Source organism: Ovis canadensis, chromosome 25, assembly GCF_042477335.2.
Source record: "Ovis canadensis isolate MfBH-ARS-UI-01 breed Bighorn chromosome 25, ARS-UI_OviCan_v2, whole genome shotgun sequence".
NCBI classification, from domain to species: Eukaryota; Metazoa; Chordata; class Mammalia; order Artiodactyla; family Bovidae; genus Ovis; species Ovis canadensis.
The window spans coordinates 21,171,343-21,192,194 of NC_091269.1; the positions used below are offsets into that span (position 1 = coordinate 21,171,343).

At 43.2% G+C, this 20,852-nt stretch overlaps 1 protein-coding gene across 1 annotated transcript in view; it reads right to left on the reverse strand.

Moving 5' to 3' along the window:
• Positions 1–17,540, reverse strand: part of FMN2 (formin 2) — a 354,330-nt gene extending 336,790 nt beyond the window's left edge. The window contains exon 1 of the mRNA XM_070289497.1: positions 16,145–17,540. Within this exon, the coding sequence (XP_070145598.1) occupies positions 16,145–17,453 (1,309 nt within the window). The 5' untranslated portion in view covers positions 17,454–17,540. The remainder of the gene's footprint in view (positions 1–16,144) is intronic.
• Between the last annotated feature and the right edge of the window lie 3,312 nt (positions 17,541–20,852).

Below are 20,852 nucleotides of genomic sequence, written 5' to 3' on the forward strand. Positions count from 1 at the left end.
TCAGGGCAACAGGGAACCACTGAAATGTTTCTAGTCTGGGAGTAGCCAGTTTATCTTTCTATTTTAGTTTACTCTCAGACTTCCCTGGTGGTACAGTGGATAGGAATCTCCCTTGCAATGCGGGGACACTGGTTCGATTCCTGATCCGGGAAATTTGCACATACCCTAGGCAACTAAAGAACAAGTGCCACAACTCCTGAAGCCCGGGGGCCCTAGAGCCTGTGCTCTGGAACAGGAGAGGCCACCACAATGAGAGGTCTGTGCACGGCAGCTAGAGAGTAGCCCCCACCCTCTGCACTATAGAAAGCTTGCACACAGCAACAAAGGCCCAGCACAACCATAAATAATTTTTTTTAATAGTTTACTCTCTTGCCTTGTAGAGAATTACTGGAAAATACCAAGACTGAGGGCAGGGAGAATATTTAGGATCTCATTGTTGGATGATCTGTTCTAGCAAAAGTAGAGGCAATGGGAACAGAAATTATAAGCCTTATCAAAGAGAAAATTTTAGAGTAGAGAAAATGGAAGGCGTGATTGATGTCAAGCTCAAGTATTGGGAGGTGGGAGAACCAAACAGTACAGCAAGGCTGGATGCCATGCCTTGGTTGTGAACCTGGGAAGCAGGTGTTTAGAGGGTGGGGAAGAGAGTGAGTATAGTTTTAGGCTCGGTGACCCTTCATGACCTGTGACAGCTCAGCAGGATGTGCCTAATGCAGGAGAGAGGGGCCAGAGGAGCAGACAGCTGTCCACTGGATCTAGATGGTGATGAAGCCAGAGGTGGTGGGCTCAGCTGTTATCCTGAAGCAGATGGTACTGAAAATGATCTGTGAATTTAGAATCAAATGAGGCTCCTTAAAGATACCATCCAAACCAGAGATAAAACGCTTCTAGTACCACTTCTTCACTTACATCACATTTTCAGCCCAGAGACAAATATCTCTCCACCTCAATCATTGCAGTTTTTATTCAGTCTTATTTGCCCGCCAATAACATATCAGATCCAATGGAGTCAATACATTTTTTCATTTTTCCAAAAATGAAATAAAGACACATCAAGCCCTATATCCTGAAGAAACTGCCAGGATACTATCCAAATATTTTGCACCCTGAAAGCCATTTAACCAAAAGAGCACTGCAAGGACAGTGAGATATAATTGCTGACCATCCTGGACAGCTGCAGAGGGTAACACCTCCCATGGAGAGATCACACCTCTCACCACTCCCAGGAGGCAAGCACTGGTCTGTAGCTTTGAAAGATGTTGGGTAGGGGATAATATGTATAATATATACATATTGTAAAATAGGAAAAATATGAAAATATGTACAAGTACATATTTCAAAAAGTCTATCTCTAATGTAACCTCATTGCTTATATTACTCTTTTCAAAGTTAACACTTGCATGTTAATAATGAAGAGACTTATAGCTTACAAAACTTTCCTCAGAGTATTCAAGTGCATTTATTTGGAATCCTGAAATAGTTCTTTTCTAGTCCATTTTCTTCTTAATAAGCTTAAACAAGCTGCACTTCTTGAAGGCCAATAAAACTTTTTTTTTTAAGTAAAATACAGAGAAGCTCTCAAAACCTTTTATCTTTTAAGTCTCTTAAGAAAATTTTCAAGTCAATGTAAACTTTTAAATAAAATACCATGGACTCATAAAAGTTATTTGAATAAGCGTATATAATACTAGGGAAAACTGAAAACAAAAACCAATATACTAGAGTATACTGAAATAAAAGAATTGGTAGTAGTACTTTTATTGAGAGGTTTAAACTAAAAGGAAAACTACAAAGCCTATACAGCATTCAAGAATCAAAGACATAGTGTAGACGTATTTGTGCCAATATTAGAAAGACTCCATACACTGTAAATCCCTGGGTCATAATATTGTACAGCACAGCCTTCTCTTCTGGAGATTTCCATAAAACAGGTCCACCACCCACCACACTCACATTTACTACCTTGGTGTTCAAAACACAAGGTCCTGAGTGCACATCAGATAGCAGCATTCCAACTCAAATCCCCTCTAGTAACATTTAACATTTGATCAAAACCATCAAGATTTTACCACCAGCAAATGCCAAAAGCATCTTTCCTCCATGGTATAAATGATGCTCCAGCATAGGGATTTTCTTCCACTCCAAAGGTAGTGAAGTTCTAAATATACAAAGTATCATTACTAGAAAAAAAATGTTAACTCTTAAAACTACAACTCGTATATGAATCAAAGAATCGAAGGATTGGATGAGACCTGGAAGAAGCAGCTTCCCAGCAGAATTACATTCACTTGTGCAACCTGGGAAACCTAAGAGGGAGGAAATTGTCCCTGGTGACTTCTCTGGTGGTGCAGTGGGTAAGAATCTGCCTGCCAAGGGAGGGAACATGGGTTCAGTCCCTCATCTGGGAAGATTTCACATGACATGGAGCAACCATGCCTGTGTGCCACAACTTCTGAGCCCAAATTCTAGAGTCTGAGAGCCGCAACTACTGAAGCCCACATGCCTAAAGCCTCTGCCCTGCAACCAGAAAGCCACCACAATGAGAAGTCTGAGCATTGCAGTGAAGAGCAGCCCCCACTCACCACCACTAGAGAAAGACCACACAAAGCAACGAAGAACCAGCACAGCCTTAAATAAGTAAATAAATAAACTAGTTAAAATTAAAAAAGAAATCTTTGCCCCATCTTACAGGAAATAGGTGGGACACTTAAAAAGGGAGGCCAATAGAAAGCCTTCTCAGCCTGCACTCCTGCTGCAGGGCTGCTACTGTGTGTAAAGAAACAAGTGTCACAGAATTCTCCACACGTGCACTAGATCCCAGAGAACTACCATCAAGGACCATTCTGCCTGAAGTATAAAAAGAGATCAAAAGGAGTAAGGTTAAACATTTTAAAGCATAATTTAAAAACACAACAAAAGCTTAATGTTCTCAAGAAAGTACTCTATTCCCTGTGAAAATTAAAAAGAACTATTTTTGACCCATTGCAGCTCTGGCATAACAGATAATAAAGCTACCAATAGGTCCAGGATATGCCAGACACTGGCTCAATCACAGAATAATGGTAGTCATTTCCCATGCAATCAATGCCTAGAGAGACATCCTTGAAGGGAAGACACAAAAGCTTCCCTCTCTCTCACCCACAGTGGAGCAGGTGTCTAAGAATAACAATCCCTGGCATCCTCTGGTAGTATCCAATAACCGTTATTTCTTGTTCTTATCTTTCTGATGTTACAGTACCCTGCATTACTACCATTTCAAATTGACTAGAAGTTTTATTTTCTGTGTATTTATATATTTAACATTCAAAAAAACTCAGAAAGTTTTCAGTATATCCAATAACTTTATATTGGATATAAATTATATCCCACGAGTCAATTGGGAATGAATGAAGATGGCAGAGGAACAAGACATGGAGCTCACCATCTCCCCAGAGATACACCAAAAATGCATCTACATGTGGAATGATTCTCACAGAACATCTACTAAATGCTGGCAATGGACCTCAGACCTCCAAAAGGGCAAGAAAATCTCCATGCAACTGGGTAAGGCAAAAGAAAAGAAGAGAGAAAGGAATCAGGACAGGACCTGTGGCCCTGGGAGGGAGTTGTGAAAGAGGAAAGGTCTCCTTGCTGGCAGGGAGATCAGCTGGGACAGAGGAGGAGCTTGGGAGCCTTGGAAGAGAGCATGGTGGCAGGTATGCAGAGGGCAAGCAGAGAGAGTCCTGCACGGTCAGGCAGTGCCAACTGGCATACCCTAGCCTCAAACGCTCGTACTAAGGGGGCTTCGTACCGAGGCTCAAGCCTAGGGTCAGGCTTGGGGAGAGGGCTACAGTTGGCTGCACGAAGACAGCAAGCCAGCCCAAGGGCACGAGGGTGTGATGCACTACAACCAAGGGAGTTCAAGAAGAAGTCTTGGACCACCCAAGAGGCAAGAAGCCACAGCTGTGAAGAGAGGGTCAGGCCCACCACAGGAGCCTCTATCTCTGCACATGCTCTCAGGCATCAGGACGCCACCTACATGAGCTGCAGGGGCTGGCGTGAGCCACCACTGTCATGTAGGGTTCCAGAGGCATGGACCACTACCACCACAGACGGTCCTGAGAGCAGATACAGGTTGCGACTCCCCATTCCTGGCAGCATGAGCAGCCCACCAACAACAAAGTTCCCATGATGCAGCACTAATCACTGTCTTCATCCCCCTAGTGCAGCCAGCCGCCTGTACCCAGGGACTGCCGATTGGGAGCCAGCTGCTGCCCCCACCTTCCCCAGGGCATGCCATGGGCTGTGCACCTGCACACCCCTTATCAAGGGGCTAACAGCCAGCACATGCTGAAAAGAGAGACAGCAAGCATCCATACCAAAAACAGCCCTCACCCCTCCAAAAAATTAAACCCACACATGCTACGAAGGGATGCTCCCACATATACATAGTCCTCCAAGACTACAGTAGATTGGTTTCTCCTAAACTCACAGAGTAAGAGAAATATAAAAATGAAGAAGCAGAGGAACCACTCTTAGTTAAAAGATCAAGAGAATTCCCCTGAAAGATCAATGAAACAGACTTCTTCAGTCTAATAATGGAAGTAATGAAATACTGAAAGAATTAAGAAAGGCTATCAACAGAAATGCAGATAACTGTAAAAAGGAACTAGAAACTATAAGGAGGAACCAAGAAAAATTAGAAAACTAACTTGCTGAGATGAAAACTGAGCTCATGAGAATGAATAGCAGGATGACAAATACAGAAGAATAAGTGATCTGGAAGATAGAATAATGGAAATTACCCAATCAAAATAGCAGACAATTACCCAATCAAAATAGCAGACAGGAAGTCAAATGAAAAAAAAAAAGAAGAAGAAAGAAATATAAGAAACCTATGGGATAATATGGGCTTCCCTCTGCCACCACAGAAGGTCCTGAGAGCAGGTGTGCGTTGCTCCTCCCACATTCCTGGGAGTACGAGTAGCCCACCAACAAGGGTCTGGTGACACAGCCCCAATCATTGTCCTCATCTTCTGGTGCACCCACCCACCTGCACAAAGGGACTGCCAACTGGGAGTCAACTGCTGCCCCCACCTTCCCTGGTGGCTCAGACAGTAAAGAATCCACCTGTAATGCAGAAGACCTGGGTTTGATCCCTGGATTGGAAAATCCCCTAGAGAAAGACATGGCAACACACTCCAGTATTCTTGCCTGGAGAATCCCCATGGACAGAGGAGCCTGGTGGGCTACAGTCCATGGGGTTACAATGAATTGGGCATGACTGAGTGAAGTACAGCACAGCACATGGGATAATATAAAAAAGGGCAATCTACACATAACAGGCATTCCAAAAGGAGAAGAAAGAGAAAAGGGGATTGAAAACATATTTGAAGAAATTACGGCTGAAAGCTTCCCAACCCTAAAGAAGGAAACAGATATCCAGAACAGGAAGCACAGAGGGTCCCAAACAGACCACAAGACATAATAAAAATGGCAAAAGTTAAAGAGAGGATTCCAAACCCAGCAAGAGAAAAGCGAACAGCTAATTACAAGGGAACCTCCATAAGGCTGTCAGCTGATTTCTCTATGGAAACACTGATAAAGTTTTCTGGAGAAAAGGGCGTAGCAAAATATATTCAAAGCCTTGAAAGAGAAAAGTCTGCAACCCACAATATTCTACGCAGATTATCATGTAGAACAGAAAGAAATAAAGAATTTCTCAGACAAGCAAAAACTAAAAGAATACTATTCTAAAAGAAATATCAAAAGGTCATCTTTACATAAAAAAGAAGCAAGTATACATTTAAATCAGCCAGTATACAGATCAAAAGGGCTTCCCAGGTGGTGCTAGTGGTTAAAACAACCTGCCTGCCAATGCAAGAGATATAAGAGACCTGGGTTCAATCCCTGGGTTGGAAAGTTCCCTTGGAGTGCATGGCAACCCACACAAGAATTCATGCCTGGAGAATCCCATGGACACAGGTGACTGGCACGCTGCAGTCCATAGGGTCACATAGTTGAACATGATTGAAGCAACTTAGCACACACATACACACATAAAGGTCAAAAAGAAAAAAAAAACTATTTGTGAAAGCAATGATAACACAAGGAACAGCAAAAGGATAAACACAAAGATGTAAAAAAAGGACATCAAAATCATAAAATGTGACTAAGGAGAATAAGAATATGCATATTCTTTTCCCTAGAATGTGTTTGAGCCTATATGACTATCAGTCTAAAGCAAGCAGATATAGGAAGGGGTTAACATACTTGAAGAACAGAGCAACCATAAATCAAAAACATACAATAGATTCAAAAAAACCAAAAAGGGAACACAAGTTAAAAGGAAATCATCAAACCACAAAAAGGAAAAGAAAAAGAAAAAAAGGAAGAAGAAACAATCAACTGGAAAACAAGGTCTGAGATGGCAACAAATACATGTGTCACTAATTACCTTAAATGTTAATTGACTGAATGCTCCAATCAAAAGACACAGAGTGGCAGACAGGATTAAAAAAAAAAAACAAGAGACTATAATATGCAGCCTACAAGAGGACCAACTTAGGGCAAAGGACACACAGACTGAAAGTAAGAGGATGGAAAAAGACATTTCAGGCAAATGGAAATGATAAGAAAGTGGGAGTTTCAATACTCATATCAGACAAAATGGACTTTAAAGACTATAAAGAAAGATAAAGGACACTACATAAGGATAAAAGGATCAGTACGTGAAGAGGATAATACAGTCAGCATCTTATATGCACCTAATATGGGAGCACGAAAATACATAAAACAAATACTAACAAACAGAAAGGGAGAAATCAGTGGGAATACATTAATAGTAGACTGTAACCCGCAACTCATACCAATGGACACATCTTCCACACAGAGAATCAACAGGGCAACAGAGATCCTAAAGGTGCACATGGAACATTCTCTAGGATTGAGCACATCAGTTCAGTTCAGTTCAGTCGCTCAGTCATATCTGACTCTTTGCGACTCCATGAATCGCAGCACGCCAGGCCTCCCTGTCCATCACTAACTCCTGGAGTCTACCCAAACCCATGTCCATCGAGTCAGTGATGCCATCCAGTCATCTAATCCTCTGTCATCCCCTTCTCCTCCTGCCCCCAATCCTTTCCAGCATCAGGGTCCTTTCCAATGAATCAACTCTTCCCATGAGGTGGCCAAAGTATTGGAGTTTCAGCTTCAACACCAGTCCTTCCAATGAATATTCAGGACTGATCTCCTTTAGAAAGGACTGGTTGGATCTCCTTGCAGTCCAAGGGACTCCCAAGAGTCTTCGCCAACACCACAATTCAAAAGCATCAATTCTTCAGCACTCAGCTTTCTTCACAGTCCAACTCTCACATCCATACATGCCTACTAGAAAAATCATAGGCTTGACTAGACGGACCTTTGTTGGCAAAGTAATGTCTCCGCTTTTAAATATGCTATCTAGGTTGGTTATATCTTTCCTTCCAAGGAGTAAGCATCTTTTAATTTCATGGCTTCAATCACTATCTGCAGTGATTTTGGAGCCCCAAAAAATAAAGTCTGACACTGTTTCCACTGTTTCCCCTTCTATTTGCCATGAAGTGATGGGACCAGATGCCATGATCTTCGTTTTCTGAATGTTGAGCTTTAAGCCAACTTTTTCACTCTCCTCCTTCACTTTCATCAACAGGCTTTTTAGTTCCTCTTCATACTAGGGCAAAAAACTTAGAAATCATTTCATGCATCTTCTCTGACCACAATGGCATGAAACTAGAAATCAACCACAGGAAAAGAAATAAGAAAAAAGTGACTACATGGAGACTAAACAACATGGTGTGACTAGGAGAGAAATGAGAGGCAAAGGAGAAAAGGAAAGACACACCCATTTGAATGCAGAGTTCCAAAGAATAGCAAGGAGAGATAGAAAGCCTTCCTCAGTTATCAGTGCAAAGAAATAGAAGAAAACAATAGAATGGGAAAGACTAGAGATCTCTTCAAGAAAATTAGAGATACCAAAGGAACATTTCATGCAAAGATGGGCACAATAAAGGACAGAAATGGTATGGACTTAACAGAAGCAGAAGATATTGTGAAGGGGTGGCAAGAATACACAGAAGAACTATACAAGTAAGACCTTCACAACCTAGATAATCATGATAGTGACTTCACATACCTAGAGCTAGACATCCTGGAATGTGAAGTCAGGTGGGCCTTAGGAAGCATCACTACGAACAAAGCTAGTGGAGGTGATGGAATTCCAGTTGAGCTATTTCAAATCTTAAAAGATGATGCTGTAAAAGTGCTGCATTCAGTATGTCAGCAAATTTTGAAAACGCAGCAGTGGCCACGGGGCTGGAAAAGGTCAGTTTTCATTCCAATCCCAAAGAAAGGCAATGCCAAAGAATGCTCAAACTACCGCACAATTGCACTCATCTCACATGCTAGTAAAGTAATGCTCAAAATTCTCCAACAGTACGTGAACCATGAACTTCTAGATGTTCAAACTGGATTTAGAAAAGGCAGAAGAACCAGAAATCAAACTGCCAACATCTGTTGGATCATCAAAAAAGCAGAAGAGTTCCAGAAAAACATCTGCTTTATTGACTATGCCAAAGCCTTTGACTATGTAGACCACAAAAAACTCTGGGAAATTCGTAAAGAGATGGGAATACCTGACCACTTGACCAGCCTCTTGAGAAATCTGTACGCAGGTCAGGAAGCAACAGCTAGAACTGAACACAGACAACAGACTGGTTCCAAATAGAGAACAGAGCATGTCAAGGCTGTGTACTGTCACCCTGCTTATTTAACTTATATGCAGAAGACATCATGAGAAACACTGGCTAGATGAAGCACAAGCTGGGATTAAGATTGCCAGGAGAAATATCAATAACCTCAGGTATGCAGATAACACCGCCCTGATGGCAGAAAGCAAAGAACTAAAGAGCCTCTTGATGAAAGTGAAGGAAGAGAGTGAAAAAGTTGGCTTAAAACTCAACATTCAGAAAATGAAGATCATGGCATCTGGTCCCATCACTTCATGGCAAATAGATGGAGAAACAGTGGAAACAGTGACAGACTTTCTTTTGGGGGGCTCCAAAATCACTGTAGATAGTGACTGCAGCCATGAAATTAAAAGATGCTTGCTCCTTGGAAGAAAAGCTATGACCAACCTAGACAGCATAGTAAAGAGCAGAGACATTACTTTGCCAACAAAGGTACATCTAGTCAAAGCTATGGTTTTTCCAGTAGTCACGTATGGATGTGAGAGTTGAACTATAAAGAAAGCTGAGTGCTGAAGAATTGATGCTTTTGAATTGTGGTGTTGGCGAAGACTCTTGAGAGTCCCTTGGACTGCAAGGAGATCCAACCAATCCATCCTAAAGGAAATCAGTCCTGAATATTCATTGGAAGGACTGATGTTGAAGCTGAAACTCCAATAATTTAGCCACCTCATGCGAAGAACAGACTCACTACAAAAGACCCTGATGCTGGGAAAGATTGAAGGTAGGAGAAGAAGGGGATGACAGAGGAAGAGGTGGTTGGATGGCATCACCAACTCAATGGACATGAGTTGGAATAAACTCTGGGAGTTGGCGATGGACAGGGAGGCCTGGCATGCTGCTGTTCATGGGGTCGCAAAGAGTCAGACATGACTGAGCGACTGAACTGAACTGCAACAACATGCTATTCAAAAACCAATGGGTCAACAGGAAAATCAAGAAGGAAATTACAAAGCAACAAGGTAGTAGATACTAGATTCTTCCTAACAGTCCCTTAATGCTAAATTTCATTAACATCAGATTATTACTTAAAATGAAAAAGCAAGAATGAACAAAATAATAAAGTTTTCCTCTTTTTTCAGTACCAATAAAATTTATGTTTGGAAGCTTAGAGTTACTGCATTATCATTGATAGCAACAATAGTTGCTTGTGGGATCAACCCACAAAAATAGGAACAGATGTTCTCTCTACACAAATTCTATAGAAGTATCATTCTATCTTCACTACTGATTCAATCATATGTATGTGTGCTCAGTCATGTGCAACTCTTTGGAAGCCTCTGGACTGTAGCCCACCAGGCTCCCCTGTCCATGGGATTTTTCAGACAAGAATACTGGAGTGGGTTGCTATTTCCTATTTCCTCCTACAAGGGATCATCCTGACTCAGGGATCGAATCTGTGGCTCCTGTGGCTCCTGCATTGCAGGCAGATTCTTTACCATTGAGCCATCAAGGAAACCTACGTATACCTCATTGAAAATGACTTAATTTCAACCACCCAAAAATGCTAGTAGTCTTCCAGGGTAAATTCAACTACTTATTTACCAATAGGAGGCCTAGACACCAAAAAAAAAAAAAAAAGAAAGAAAGGTCAACTGGTATTCATAAAGGCCTCAGTATGCTCAGTGCCCATCTTACTGGCAGAGATGTGGCATAGGTATTCGATGGATAGAAGAGGATGATGAATGGATGGAATCAGGCAAGCAGGCAAGGAGAAAAGAAAAGCAGAAAGAAGTGAAAACGAAGCCCCAAAGATTCCCTATATCCAAGAAGCATATGTGATATGATACAGACAGAAGTACAGAGACATGGAGATGACTGCCAGTCACACCAGCTGGGGCAGACACAAAAGAGGAAATGGGAACTCAAGCAGCTTTTCCAGATACTAAGTAAAGAGAGACAATAGTGTGTTACAAGAGCGTAAACACTGCTAGACAAAGGCGCAAAGTAAGGAAAATGAAATGCACGTTCATAGAACAGTAAGCTGATTAACTCGACTAAAGTAGAGAGTTTCTGAAGGAAACCATGGGAGGTAAAGGCTGCAAAGTGAGGCGGGTAAATACTGTTTCTCCTCCACCCACTCCCCGCTTTAAACATCAGTACCTCCTGCTAATCACATAGTCATACCCCCATCATGTGCTTTCCTTCTCCAAACCCTCAAGAAAACCAAAATTTCTGATAAAGTGACAGAAAGGGTTACAATCACAGAAAATGAAAAAGAGAGGGGAAGAAACCTGATATATAAACAATTTGAAAAAAAAAAACAAACCCTTGACTAGAAATATTAATTTTCAACTAGCAACTGATTACATCCTTACCAGAGTTTGTATATGATTTCAGAGTGGTTTTTATTTCATAAATATGGTTTGGACTACTTTGAACCATATAGCCATTAAGGCAATAAACTAGGACAGGAAAGCATATAGCACCAACTGTCTGCCTTCTATGTGCCAGGCAGAGTTGTAGGGACTTGACAAACATTATTTCATTAAATCCTAATATTATTCATTTGGAATTATTCCTCCACTTTCATACATATCAGAAAAAGTTACTTAAGAGTGACCTAACTGTACATCGAGCTACAATACAGAGTTACCTGGAGTAGCAGTAATTAGTAACTACTGTTGCCATCACCCAAGGTGTGTGTTCAGCACCTTTTTAATAGGACCAGAAGGAAATATGGCTATAAATGCACCTGCTCAAGGTCAAATACACATGGCTTGTATCCAAATGCCTAAATGCATGAAAAGCCAGGACAGTCATTAAAACCCATCACTGAAGCTATTGGGGTGCTTTACTTCAATCCAAACCATGATCTTAAAGGAACAATGAGAAAGTGTGTTTTAAGCCAAACTAAAATGACTTGAGAATAGTGTTCCCAGTCCCAGCTTATACTGCCAAATCATATTCAGAGATATGAGACCCAGTAAGGCAATCCACTCCAGTACTATTGCCTGGAAAATCCCATGGACAGAGGAGCTTGGTAGGCTACAGTCCATGGGGTTGCAAAGAGCCGGACACGACTGAGCAACTTCACTAAGGCAAGATACAGAGGAAAGGACCACATTCTTGTAAAACCCTTCCTTGTTGTAGTAACATTGATGCATTATACACAAAAGGGGTGATTCCTGACCATCACACATTTATTGGACGATGACTGGACATCTACTCTGTCAGATACTACTGCTGGATATAAGACTGCTCCCGGCCCTAAACATTCACAGTCTAATAACCTAACAAGCTGCATGAGAAAGTCTGTACTCCTAGAGTGGGCCCTCCTACTTTGATATAAAAATCAAGATAGCCTTTAGAAAAGCTACAGTGAGAAAAGCTACACAATCTAAATTGTAAAGCCCAGGCCCTTAATTCACTAGCTAGTGCTCCAAAAGCTCACTGACACACTTCATTTTATTTTATTCATGTTAATAACAGTTTTGATTTTCTAAGTACTGATCCTGAATCGGTCACTGACCAGCTTAATGCCCTGAAGCAAGTTACTTCACATGCCTGACCCTGGTTTGCTCATTGGGAAAACACTGTCATAAGGATTAGAGATAATTAAGCAATGCACCAACACAGAGCCTTGCATTTAGAAGTGCAACAAATATAGCAAACATCATAATTATGGGATGTATAAACCAATAACAAACTGACCAGAAACATCAAATTAGAAGCAATGGGGGGTGGGGGACACGGGACCAAAGATAGCTCTACGAATTAATAGCTGACAGGAAGTAAAAAGTTAAGAAAACCAGGTAGACACAAAACTTCAGAAACAGCCAACTAGAGTCACCAGACAATTACACTTCAATAGCAGCTGAAGGCAACACCAATGATTTCACAGAATGAAACCATGATGGCCTAAAGATGACATTAAGCCATTTAAAACACATGAACCATTAAGTCCACATTTTAAAAAAAGACAGATAAGCACATAATTAAATGACTTTGGAAAGGTTTCTATAAAAAGTGATTTAGCATCACCAACTTAACATTTCATATGCCTAAACTTTAACTGTAAAATTCTATTCACAAGCTTCTGCTTAAGTATAGCATGTGCAAAGGAATCTCTTAAATTTCATAGCAATTTTTCTACTAAACACTGAAAAAGATGTTTTTTCAAATTAACTGTAAATTTTCAGTCCAATGGCTTAAGACATTATCAGCTCCTGAATAGCTAAAACAAGATAAAGTCTTGGTCCCCTTTATTGCTAAATGCTGTTATATCAGCAACAAAACACAAACATGTGCCATGCAGATCTCTCTTCACTTGAATTTTCTCCCCACATTTGGAAGGCAGTAAGAAGAAAAACATCTGTTCCTTTCTGCAAAGCTGACAACCCTCATTCTATGGTTTAAAAATAAAAGATGTTCACGGAGGCTTATAGATCTAACTATCACCTGCTTCAAAGGCAGCTGGCAATTACTTGATCCAAAGACATGCAAATTAAAGCCAGAAAACAATTTCCCTGAGGACAATGCTAGTCCTCGCCAGGGCTCTAGTAATTTCCAAGACACCCATAAAATACTAGAGGATGGTAAAGAATCAAAGAAAAGGCAGATGACAAGAAAACAGACAACAGCTGAGGAATAGAGGCCTGTGTCACTCTGGATTCCCTGGATTCACCACAGGGAAGCTTCCAGGAGAGCTGTCTGGAGAAAGCCTGCTTCACTGACCAGCAATCACCCTGCATCTAGCCCAGGAAGGCCAGATGCTCAACAATGAAAGGAGTTCACCATATTAATAACAGAAACTGGAAAATATTGTAAGTGAAGACCTTAAACACCATAATATTTTTTTAAGTTTTTTGTCTATATGATGCCTTACAGTGCTGAACATCCAAAAATGACTAATAAGCAAGAACATTCAGACTAGAATCAGTAGACTCAGCTATTTTTGGCTCAGCCTCTGAAAGAATTACAGTGTGACCTTGAAAAAGTTTCATCTCTTTGTTTACCTCCATGTGACCACCAGCTACAAGATTAGGTTAAACCTACCAATTCTTTTTTTTTTTTTTTTTAAAGAAAGTGAATGGGTGAGATAAATATACAGAAACTGCTATCCAAATAACCAATGGCTACTGACCACCTACATCCAAGCATCAAATATAAAACACTGCCCCATATGTATCACCTTCTATGGAATCTAATATATGACACAGATGAACTTATCTATGAAATCGGAGCAGACTCACAGAGAACAGATTTGAGGTTGCCAAGCAGGAAGGGGTTGAGATGGAGTGAGAGGTTGGGGTTGGCAGATGTAAGCTATTACATACAGAATGGATAAATAAGAAGGTCTACTACATAGCACAGAGAACCATATTCAATATCCTGGTATAAACCATATAGAAAAGAATATTCAAAAGAATGTATATAGTGACTGGACAACAAAACATATATATAACTGAGTCACTTTGCTGTATGGCAGAAATTAATACAACATTAAAAACCAACTATATTTCAATTAAAAAATAATATAAAGGTGATGCCCATATTAAAGCAACTAACTACACAGTAAAAAAAATTCTGCTTGGAGGTCAATAAAACCCACTTACCTCCTGAACAGGAATCCTGCTAAGAGTCCCAAATTTCAAATCTGGAAATACTTAGAACATTTAAATGAAATGCTAGCTCCAAGAATACCCCTTTTATTTTCCTTAAGGAAAACAAAACTTTAACCTGGGGTTGAAGGGTCCTATGATCTTCAGGACTCAGATCAACCCTCCTATGAATTCCTTTCTCTTCATCCCTTGCCAAGGCAGTAAGTCACTGCACACTTGATACACCCAAAGTACTGTATCTCTGTGTGTTCCTGTGCTCTTAGTCAGTGAGCCATGGAAAGGCAGGACTAGGATTTAATGATCTTTGTGTATCACTCAACACTTAACATATTGTCTAGCACAATATGGCTGCCCTGTGTACATGTGTATATATATATATATACACATATATACACATACATATGTATATGCTAAATGAAGGAAATGTATTTTTCATCTAATATTCACTTGGAAATGAATATTTCCAAATTCTAAAGATTCTTGGAAGAACAATATTAATGAATGGTAACCTTAATTATGGTGATACTTTCATTTTTAGAAAAACAATATATGAAATGAGTGTTACCTACATAAGGAGGAAGTAATTTCTCACCAACATTAAATTCACAAAAATTAACTAAAGAACTTTCCTATCCTCTTCCTTTAAAATCAGTCTTTTGGGGGTTTTTATGCTTGTGTTTTGTTTGGTTTACAATTTATCTAGTGAATATCAGACTATAAACATTCCTAACTTAACCTACAAAATCACAGAAAAGGAAAAGTTAAAAGGGGAGAGCAAGCAAGTAAAACATGGAGGAGGCCACTCTTAACTAGAAAAATCTATAAATATAAAATTAAGAGAGTTCACAGATGAAACTAAACTGTGGTCAATACAAGCTAGGACAAAAAGTGAATAATATTTACCTAAAGGGTGAGGCAGCCGTGTTCATTAAGAAACATAATCTACTGTTTTACAGATAACCTATTTACTAAAGTAATATGATTTATTAAAGAATATAAGATTTTAAGCTTTTCAAATTATCTTTGATATTTTTAATATTTCAAATACTTATCACAATCTACCAAGACTGGCATAAATTCTCATTTTCTCCTGTTTCTTACATTCTTACACTCAGCTATTTAATAATTAAGAAAAATTAGTAAGCATGAAATAAGCTGACACTCTTACCAGCGGAAAGGCCCTGGGATCTAACCATGGATGAATTCACTGCCCTATTGGACATTCACCACGGTGAGCTGACCCTTGGACTGGCCCTGAAGCGTCCAGAGCAGACGCTGGGAAGGTACCAGCAGCATCCTGGGTGCTCTTGGTCTGCTCACCATCGGTCTCCAAGCCACACCCTGTCTTAGTCAGGCCATGAAACCAAATGTAAATGATCCCTAATACTCTAGATCACTCTGCATTAATTTTCTGAAAGCATGTATGAGATTTGGTTGTGTCAGCAAACAGGCGTGACCACCCAAGTTCCCTAAGGCGTCCACTCTGATCACCGAGAGAAACTCCGCATCACACGGCGCACACAGGCGGGTACATCAGAGCAGCCCTAGAATAGATGATGTGTCACAGGGCTGTGAGCAACCTCCTTATTTTTAATGCTGTGGGAGGAGGACGGAAAGAGAAGGATGGCTTTGCAAACGGTGCCAAAAAGGAGTTGCTCTGCCTGGCGTGACCCGGGATATTTCGGAGAAGTGGACACAGTGGCCCTTTTTCTAGATGACTTAGAACAGACACGACTAAGTTGCTCCCTTTAATGCTCTGTATGCAAATCGAAGCGTTTCTGAGGGGCAGGTGCCCAGGGCCCCGAGCCCAGGGCTCACCTGCGAACACACCCTGGAGGCCGCCTGCCCCGCGCTGCACCAGGTGCGCCGAGACCCCCGCCCCGGGGGCACGGCCCAGCTCCGCAGTCCAGTCGGCCGAGCGGCTGCGGCCCGCGCGGGGCTTCCTAGCTGGGGCAGCGGCGGGGTCCGCGGTGGCTCCGGAACCGCGGCCCAGGGAGGACTCCGGGCGTCTCTGGACCCGGGGGCTGTGGCTGGGGGACGGAGACGGGGAGGGCCCTGGCGAGCTGAGCTGCCGGGTGGTGGTCCTGACATAACAGGGCGCCAGGAGCGGGCGGGCCCGGGGGCGGCGCGGGCTGTGAGCTGGACTGCGTGGCGGGGAGGCGGTCACGGGGACGACAGGCTTCGGCGCGCCCTCCTCGCGCGTCGCCCCTGGCGTGCGTGGGGCCTCTCCCGCCGCCAGGCCACACTCCACCCCCGGAGAGTCTCGGGGCGCGTCCTCGAAGGCGTCCTCCTCGCCTTCCTCGTCCGTGTCCGCTGCCCCTCGTTCCCCCGGAACCGACCCAGGAGACGCGAAGGCGGTGGCTGCTGGTGGCTCTGCGGCCGCGGGCCTGTCGGGGGGCGCGGACAGCGCCGCTTCGGCGCTGGGGCCCGGTGGGGGTCGGTCCAGGCCCGGCAGGGCCCCAGGCAGAGGGGCGGGGGAGGGGGGCGACACCGGGGGCGACTCGGGGCCCGGGGACTGCTGCTGCAGTTGCTGGAGGCGGATCGCCTGCTGGATGTCCGAGAGCAAGTCCTCCTGCTCCGCGGCCGAGTGAAAACTGTAGAGGTCTGTGTCTGAGCCCGAGCTGGTCCTTTGTCCATCCTGAGCCCCCGCCGCGGTCTCCGAATACTCGGCCACTGCCGGGCCGCCGACCCTGGCCAAGCTGGGACCCCCGGGACGCGTCACCTCGAAAGGATCCGCACATTCGGTATCCGACAGGCCCGTCTCATCAGCTGAGAGGCTGAGGTCTGGGGTTTTGGTAACCAGAGAGTGGGCGCTGTCCAGCTCGCCGGCCTGCAGGGCCTGGGGGTCCAGCACATCCTCACGAGAGCCGCCGGTACCTCGGCCCTTGGACAGGGTCTTCCGGATGCGCAGGTTGGAGAACACCGAGGCCCTGGGGTCCGAGCGGCTCTTCTTCCGGCCCGGCTCCGCGCCGCCGCCCCCTTTTCCGTGCCGGCCTGGCGCCTTCTTGCCCCCGCCCGCCTTCTTTGTGCCCTCGGCCTCGCGGGGCACAGCGGCGTCCTCACCACCGCCGCCTCCATGCGGGACATCGCCCGCGCTTCTCTTCGGCTTCGCGTCCTGGTTCCCCATGTTGCCGCCGCCGCCGCTGCGGGCGGTCAGGCCATGCCAACCCCTGGGCCCGGCAGCGCCGGGCTCCCGGCGAGTCGCGCGGCGGCCGCACCGCTAGGCGGAGGGAGGATGTCCGCGCACCTGCCGCGCTTCGCACAACGCGCCGAGGCTGCGCCCGCCCGCGCGTGGCTGAACGCGCGCACGGAGCACCGCCAATGACCGGGCGGGACGCACAAGGCCCCACCCCTCCCGCCCCATGACCCCGCCCCATCGGCTCTAGGCCGGGTCCCTCGGCCCTGCCCCTCCTCCGCTGAAACGCCAAGAGCGCCCCTCAGTCTGGGGACCTAACTGCCGCCAGAGTCCATTTCCTGGTCCCCGCCAAACAGCTTGGCAGCTGAAAGATCCGTGCTGAGAAAAAAAATAAAAATTTTAAAGAGGAAAAAAGGAAGCCACATTCCAGTTTAGTGGTGCAGTAATACCAAAGCTACATACTGTACTTCCAACCTGCCTGAAGAAGCATGGTTCTTTGATAAATATTGGTTGAGTAGGTTGGTCTTTTCTTCAGTAACTGATCATCTTAAACCCTGTTAATGTGCTTGGCATATGGTTTAGAAAAGGTTACAATACATAATACTGCTTTTATGTTATTGCAAATCTTGCATCTCCTTAAGAGAACATTTCATTTCATTTCAAAGCGGTCATTTCAAGTCATTTCAAGTGGTCATTTCAAAATTTCATTTTTCAAATTTATTTTTGACAAAATGTTGAGGTGGGTGGAGGAGGCTCGGGAAATACTAAGAGATTAGACTTGATTAAAATGCTAACCTCCAAATTTCTATGCATTCACCATATAAACCAAACAGCATTTATATTCAAAAAATCAAACTCATCAATATTAAACATGCCTCTGTTGTTGCCACCTAAAAAGAGAGAGGGAGAGAAAAAAAAGGAAACACCCTTGGCACAAGCCCAAGAAATCACATGTTATGTGGAAAGCCACCCCTCTCCCAAGCAAACACTTCAAGACAATCTTTTGTTTTGGCCTTTTCTGTGAAAGTTTGTCACAGTTCACTGTCTCGGGGAGAAAAATTTGCTGACCCCAAATGAGTCTCCTTGGCATTAGAATTCATTTAGGCTGATTATTGGGGGGAGGGCAAAGTAAATGGGATCTTGGTTCCTAAACCAGGGATCAAACCCTAACCCTCAGCAGTGGACGCTCAGAATCTTAGCCACTGGACCACAAGGGAGGTCCATAGGCTGATTATTTTTAAGAAGCAGAAGACTAAGTCTTTCTTTTTACTCCCACTTATGAAAAAAGGAAGGGCTTCCCCCCGTGGCTCAGCAGTAAAGAAGCCACCTTCAGTGCAGGAGCTGCAGGAGACACAGGTTGGATTCCTGGGTGGGGAAGATCCCCTGGAGAATGGCGTGGCAACCCACTCCAGTATTCTTGCCTGAAGAATCCCATGGACAGAGGAGCCTGACAGCTTACAGTCTATAGGATCGCCAAGAGTTGGACACCACTGAGCAATTAAGCACATCAGCCTAAAGAATGCATGTATTAAAGCTGAATAATCAGCAGAGATATCCACCACGCTGGGTGTGATAGGGAGATTCAGTGGACCTGAAGGTCAGAGTTCACTCTGTCCTATCTCTGCTGGCCCAGAAAGTGCTGCCTCACCAAACAGCGACTCTTCCACCTCCCTGTGAACTGCCTTCCTCCCCTTGGAAGGCAAACCGTTACCCTCAACATCCTCTGTTGCCTTTAGCGGAAGACAGTCTTTAAGGTGAGGGCTGTGGCCATTTTAGCCATGATTCTGTTTCCCAGCGTCTCTCCCATATGTATATGTTATCAAACTCTTGTGTGATTCTATCCAGTTAATTGATCTCATGTCAATTTAATTCTTAGACCAACAAGAAGAATGCAGAAGGGTAGAGAAAAATTTCTTCCTCCCCAATAACTGTTAGAGTTTCTTACCATTTTGCTCTAATTCTAATATAAAAATTTTCCTCACTGTAAATCTTACTATTTTGATTACTTAAGCAATTTCGTTATCTGTATTTAAAAGACACTTTTAAACATTATTGGCCTCTAAAGAATCTCCAAGCAGTAAATTAAAATAAGAGCAAAGTGGCATTAATCAATAATGTCACATGTATTTAAATTAGAAGCTAATTGTTGATCACTTTGAAAATATGGATACCTAGCTAACATGTTAGTATTTTTAAAGCTCAAAGGAGAAGAGAGCACTACATGTTATATGATGCATTTTAAATGCCACAAGCAAAGATTCCTTCACATATTGTGAACCAACATTTTAAACCTCCCTCCTTAACCATTTTATCAAAAAACTTTTTAAGGTCTTATAATTCTTTTATGTAAAAGCATCATGCAGCAATAATTACTAATTTTTTTCAAATTATTTTCTTAAAATAGATGATACTTAAAGGCAAATAGCTTAGTTATTCTCAAGTGACCCTTTTGAGCAAATAATTCTGAGAAATCAACTAATAATTTTGCCAGGATACTATCCCAGTCTCTTTCAGTTCCAGAGGGCTTGAAAAGCCTTTGTTTCAGGTCTTTCACAAGACTGCTCTCTCCCAGAATCTAGGTTCATCAGAGGGCACAGTTTGCCTAAGGCTATAAGAATTCTCTGCTTCTCTGAGGACTGATAAAGACTGTGAGTCTTTATTTTGCTTCTTCTTTACCCAGACATATTTGATTCTGAACTGTTTGTTTCCTTACTACTTTTTCCACGATATATTCTACATTCTGAAGACAAAGGAAGATAAGGAAAGGGGAAGGCAAAGAGGGAAGAAAAAACAGAGGGAAACTGGGAGAAGATGCTGGTTTTCTCACATCCTTTGAATGTGAAACAACAGATGACAGCTGTGTAGAAAGTCAAGATGACAAAGCTCTATTACATTCAAAGGTTTACTTGAAACCCATAAGTGCTTGTTAGGTAGGAAGTTACTTTTGTCACGCGAGTGTATGTTCCTCGGTTCTTTGTCTCATCACAACAAAGATTTGGAGTGGTGGACATTAAAGCCCCCTCGGCGTGTCACAGCTCTCAGGTCTTGGATAGACCGTGTTATAGCTCTTAGGTCTCAAATGGACCATGTTATAGCTCTTAGACAAATCAGTGTTATAGCTGTATTTTATTTAGAAGATAGCAGGAAATTCCATCTTTGAGTCGTGAGGGCACATTGATCCAAAGACACGAGGAGAAGAGCGCCCCAGCGTGCAGGAGAGAGAGAGAGAGAGAAAGCTAGAGAGCTAGCTTTGGCTCCTCTATTTATGTATTTATCTCTCCCTGGGCCTGCCCTATGTAAATTGGGCCAGCCAGGAGTGTTGTTTGTTTTACCTGAGGTCCTCACTCCGGTCCTCAGACCTTCTTTTGTTCTATTTTCGTGGGCTTTTTC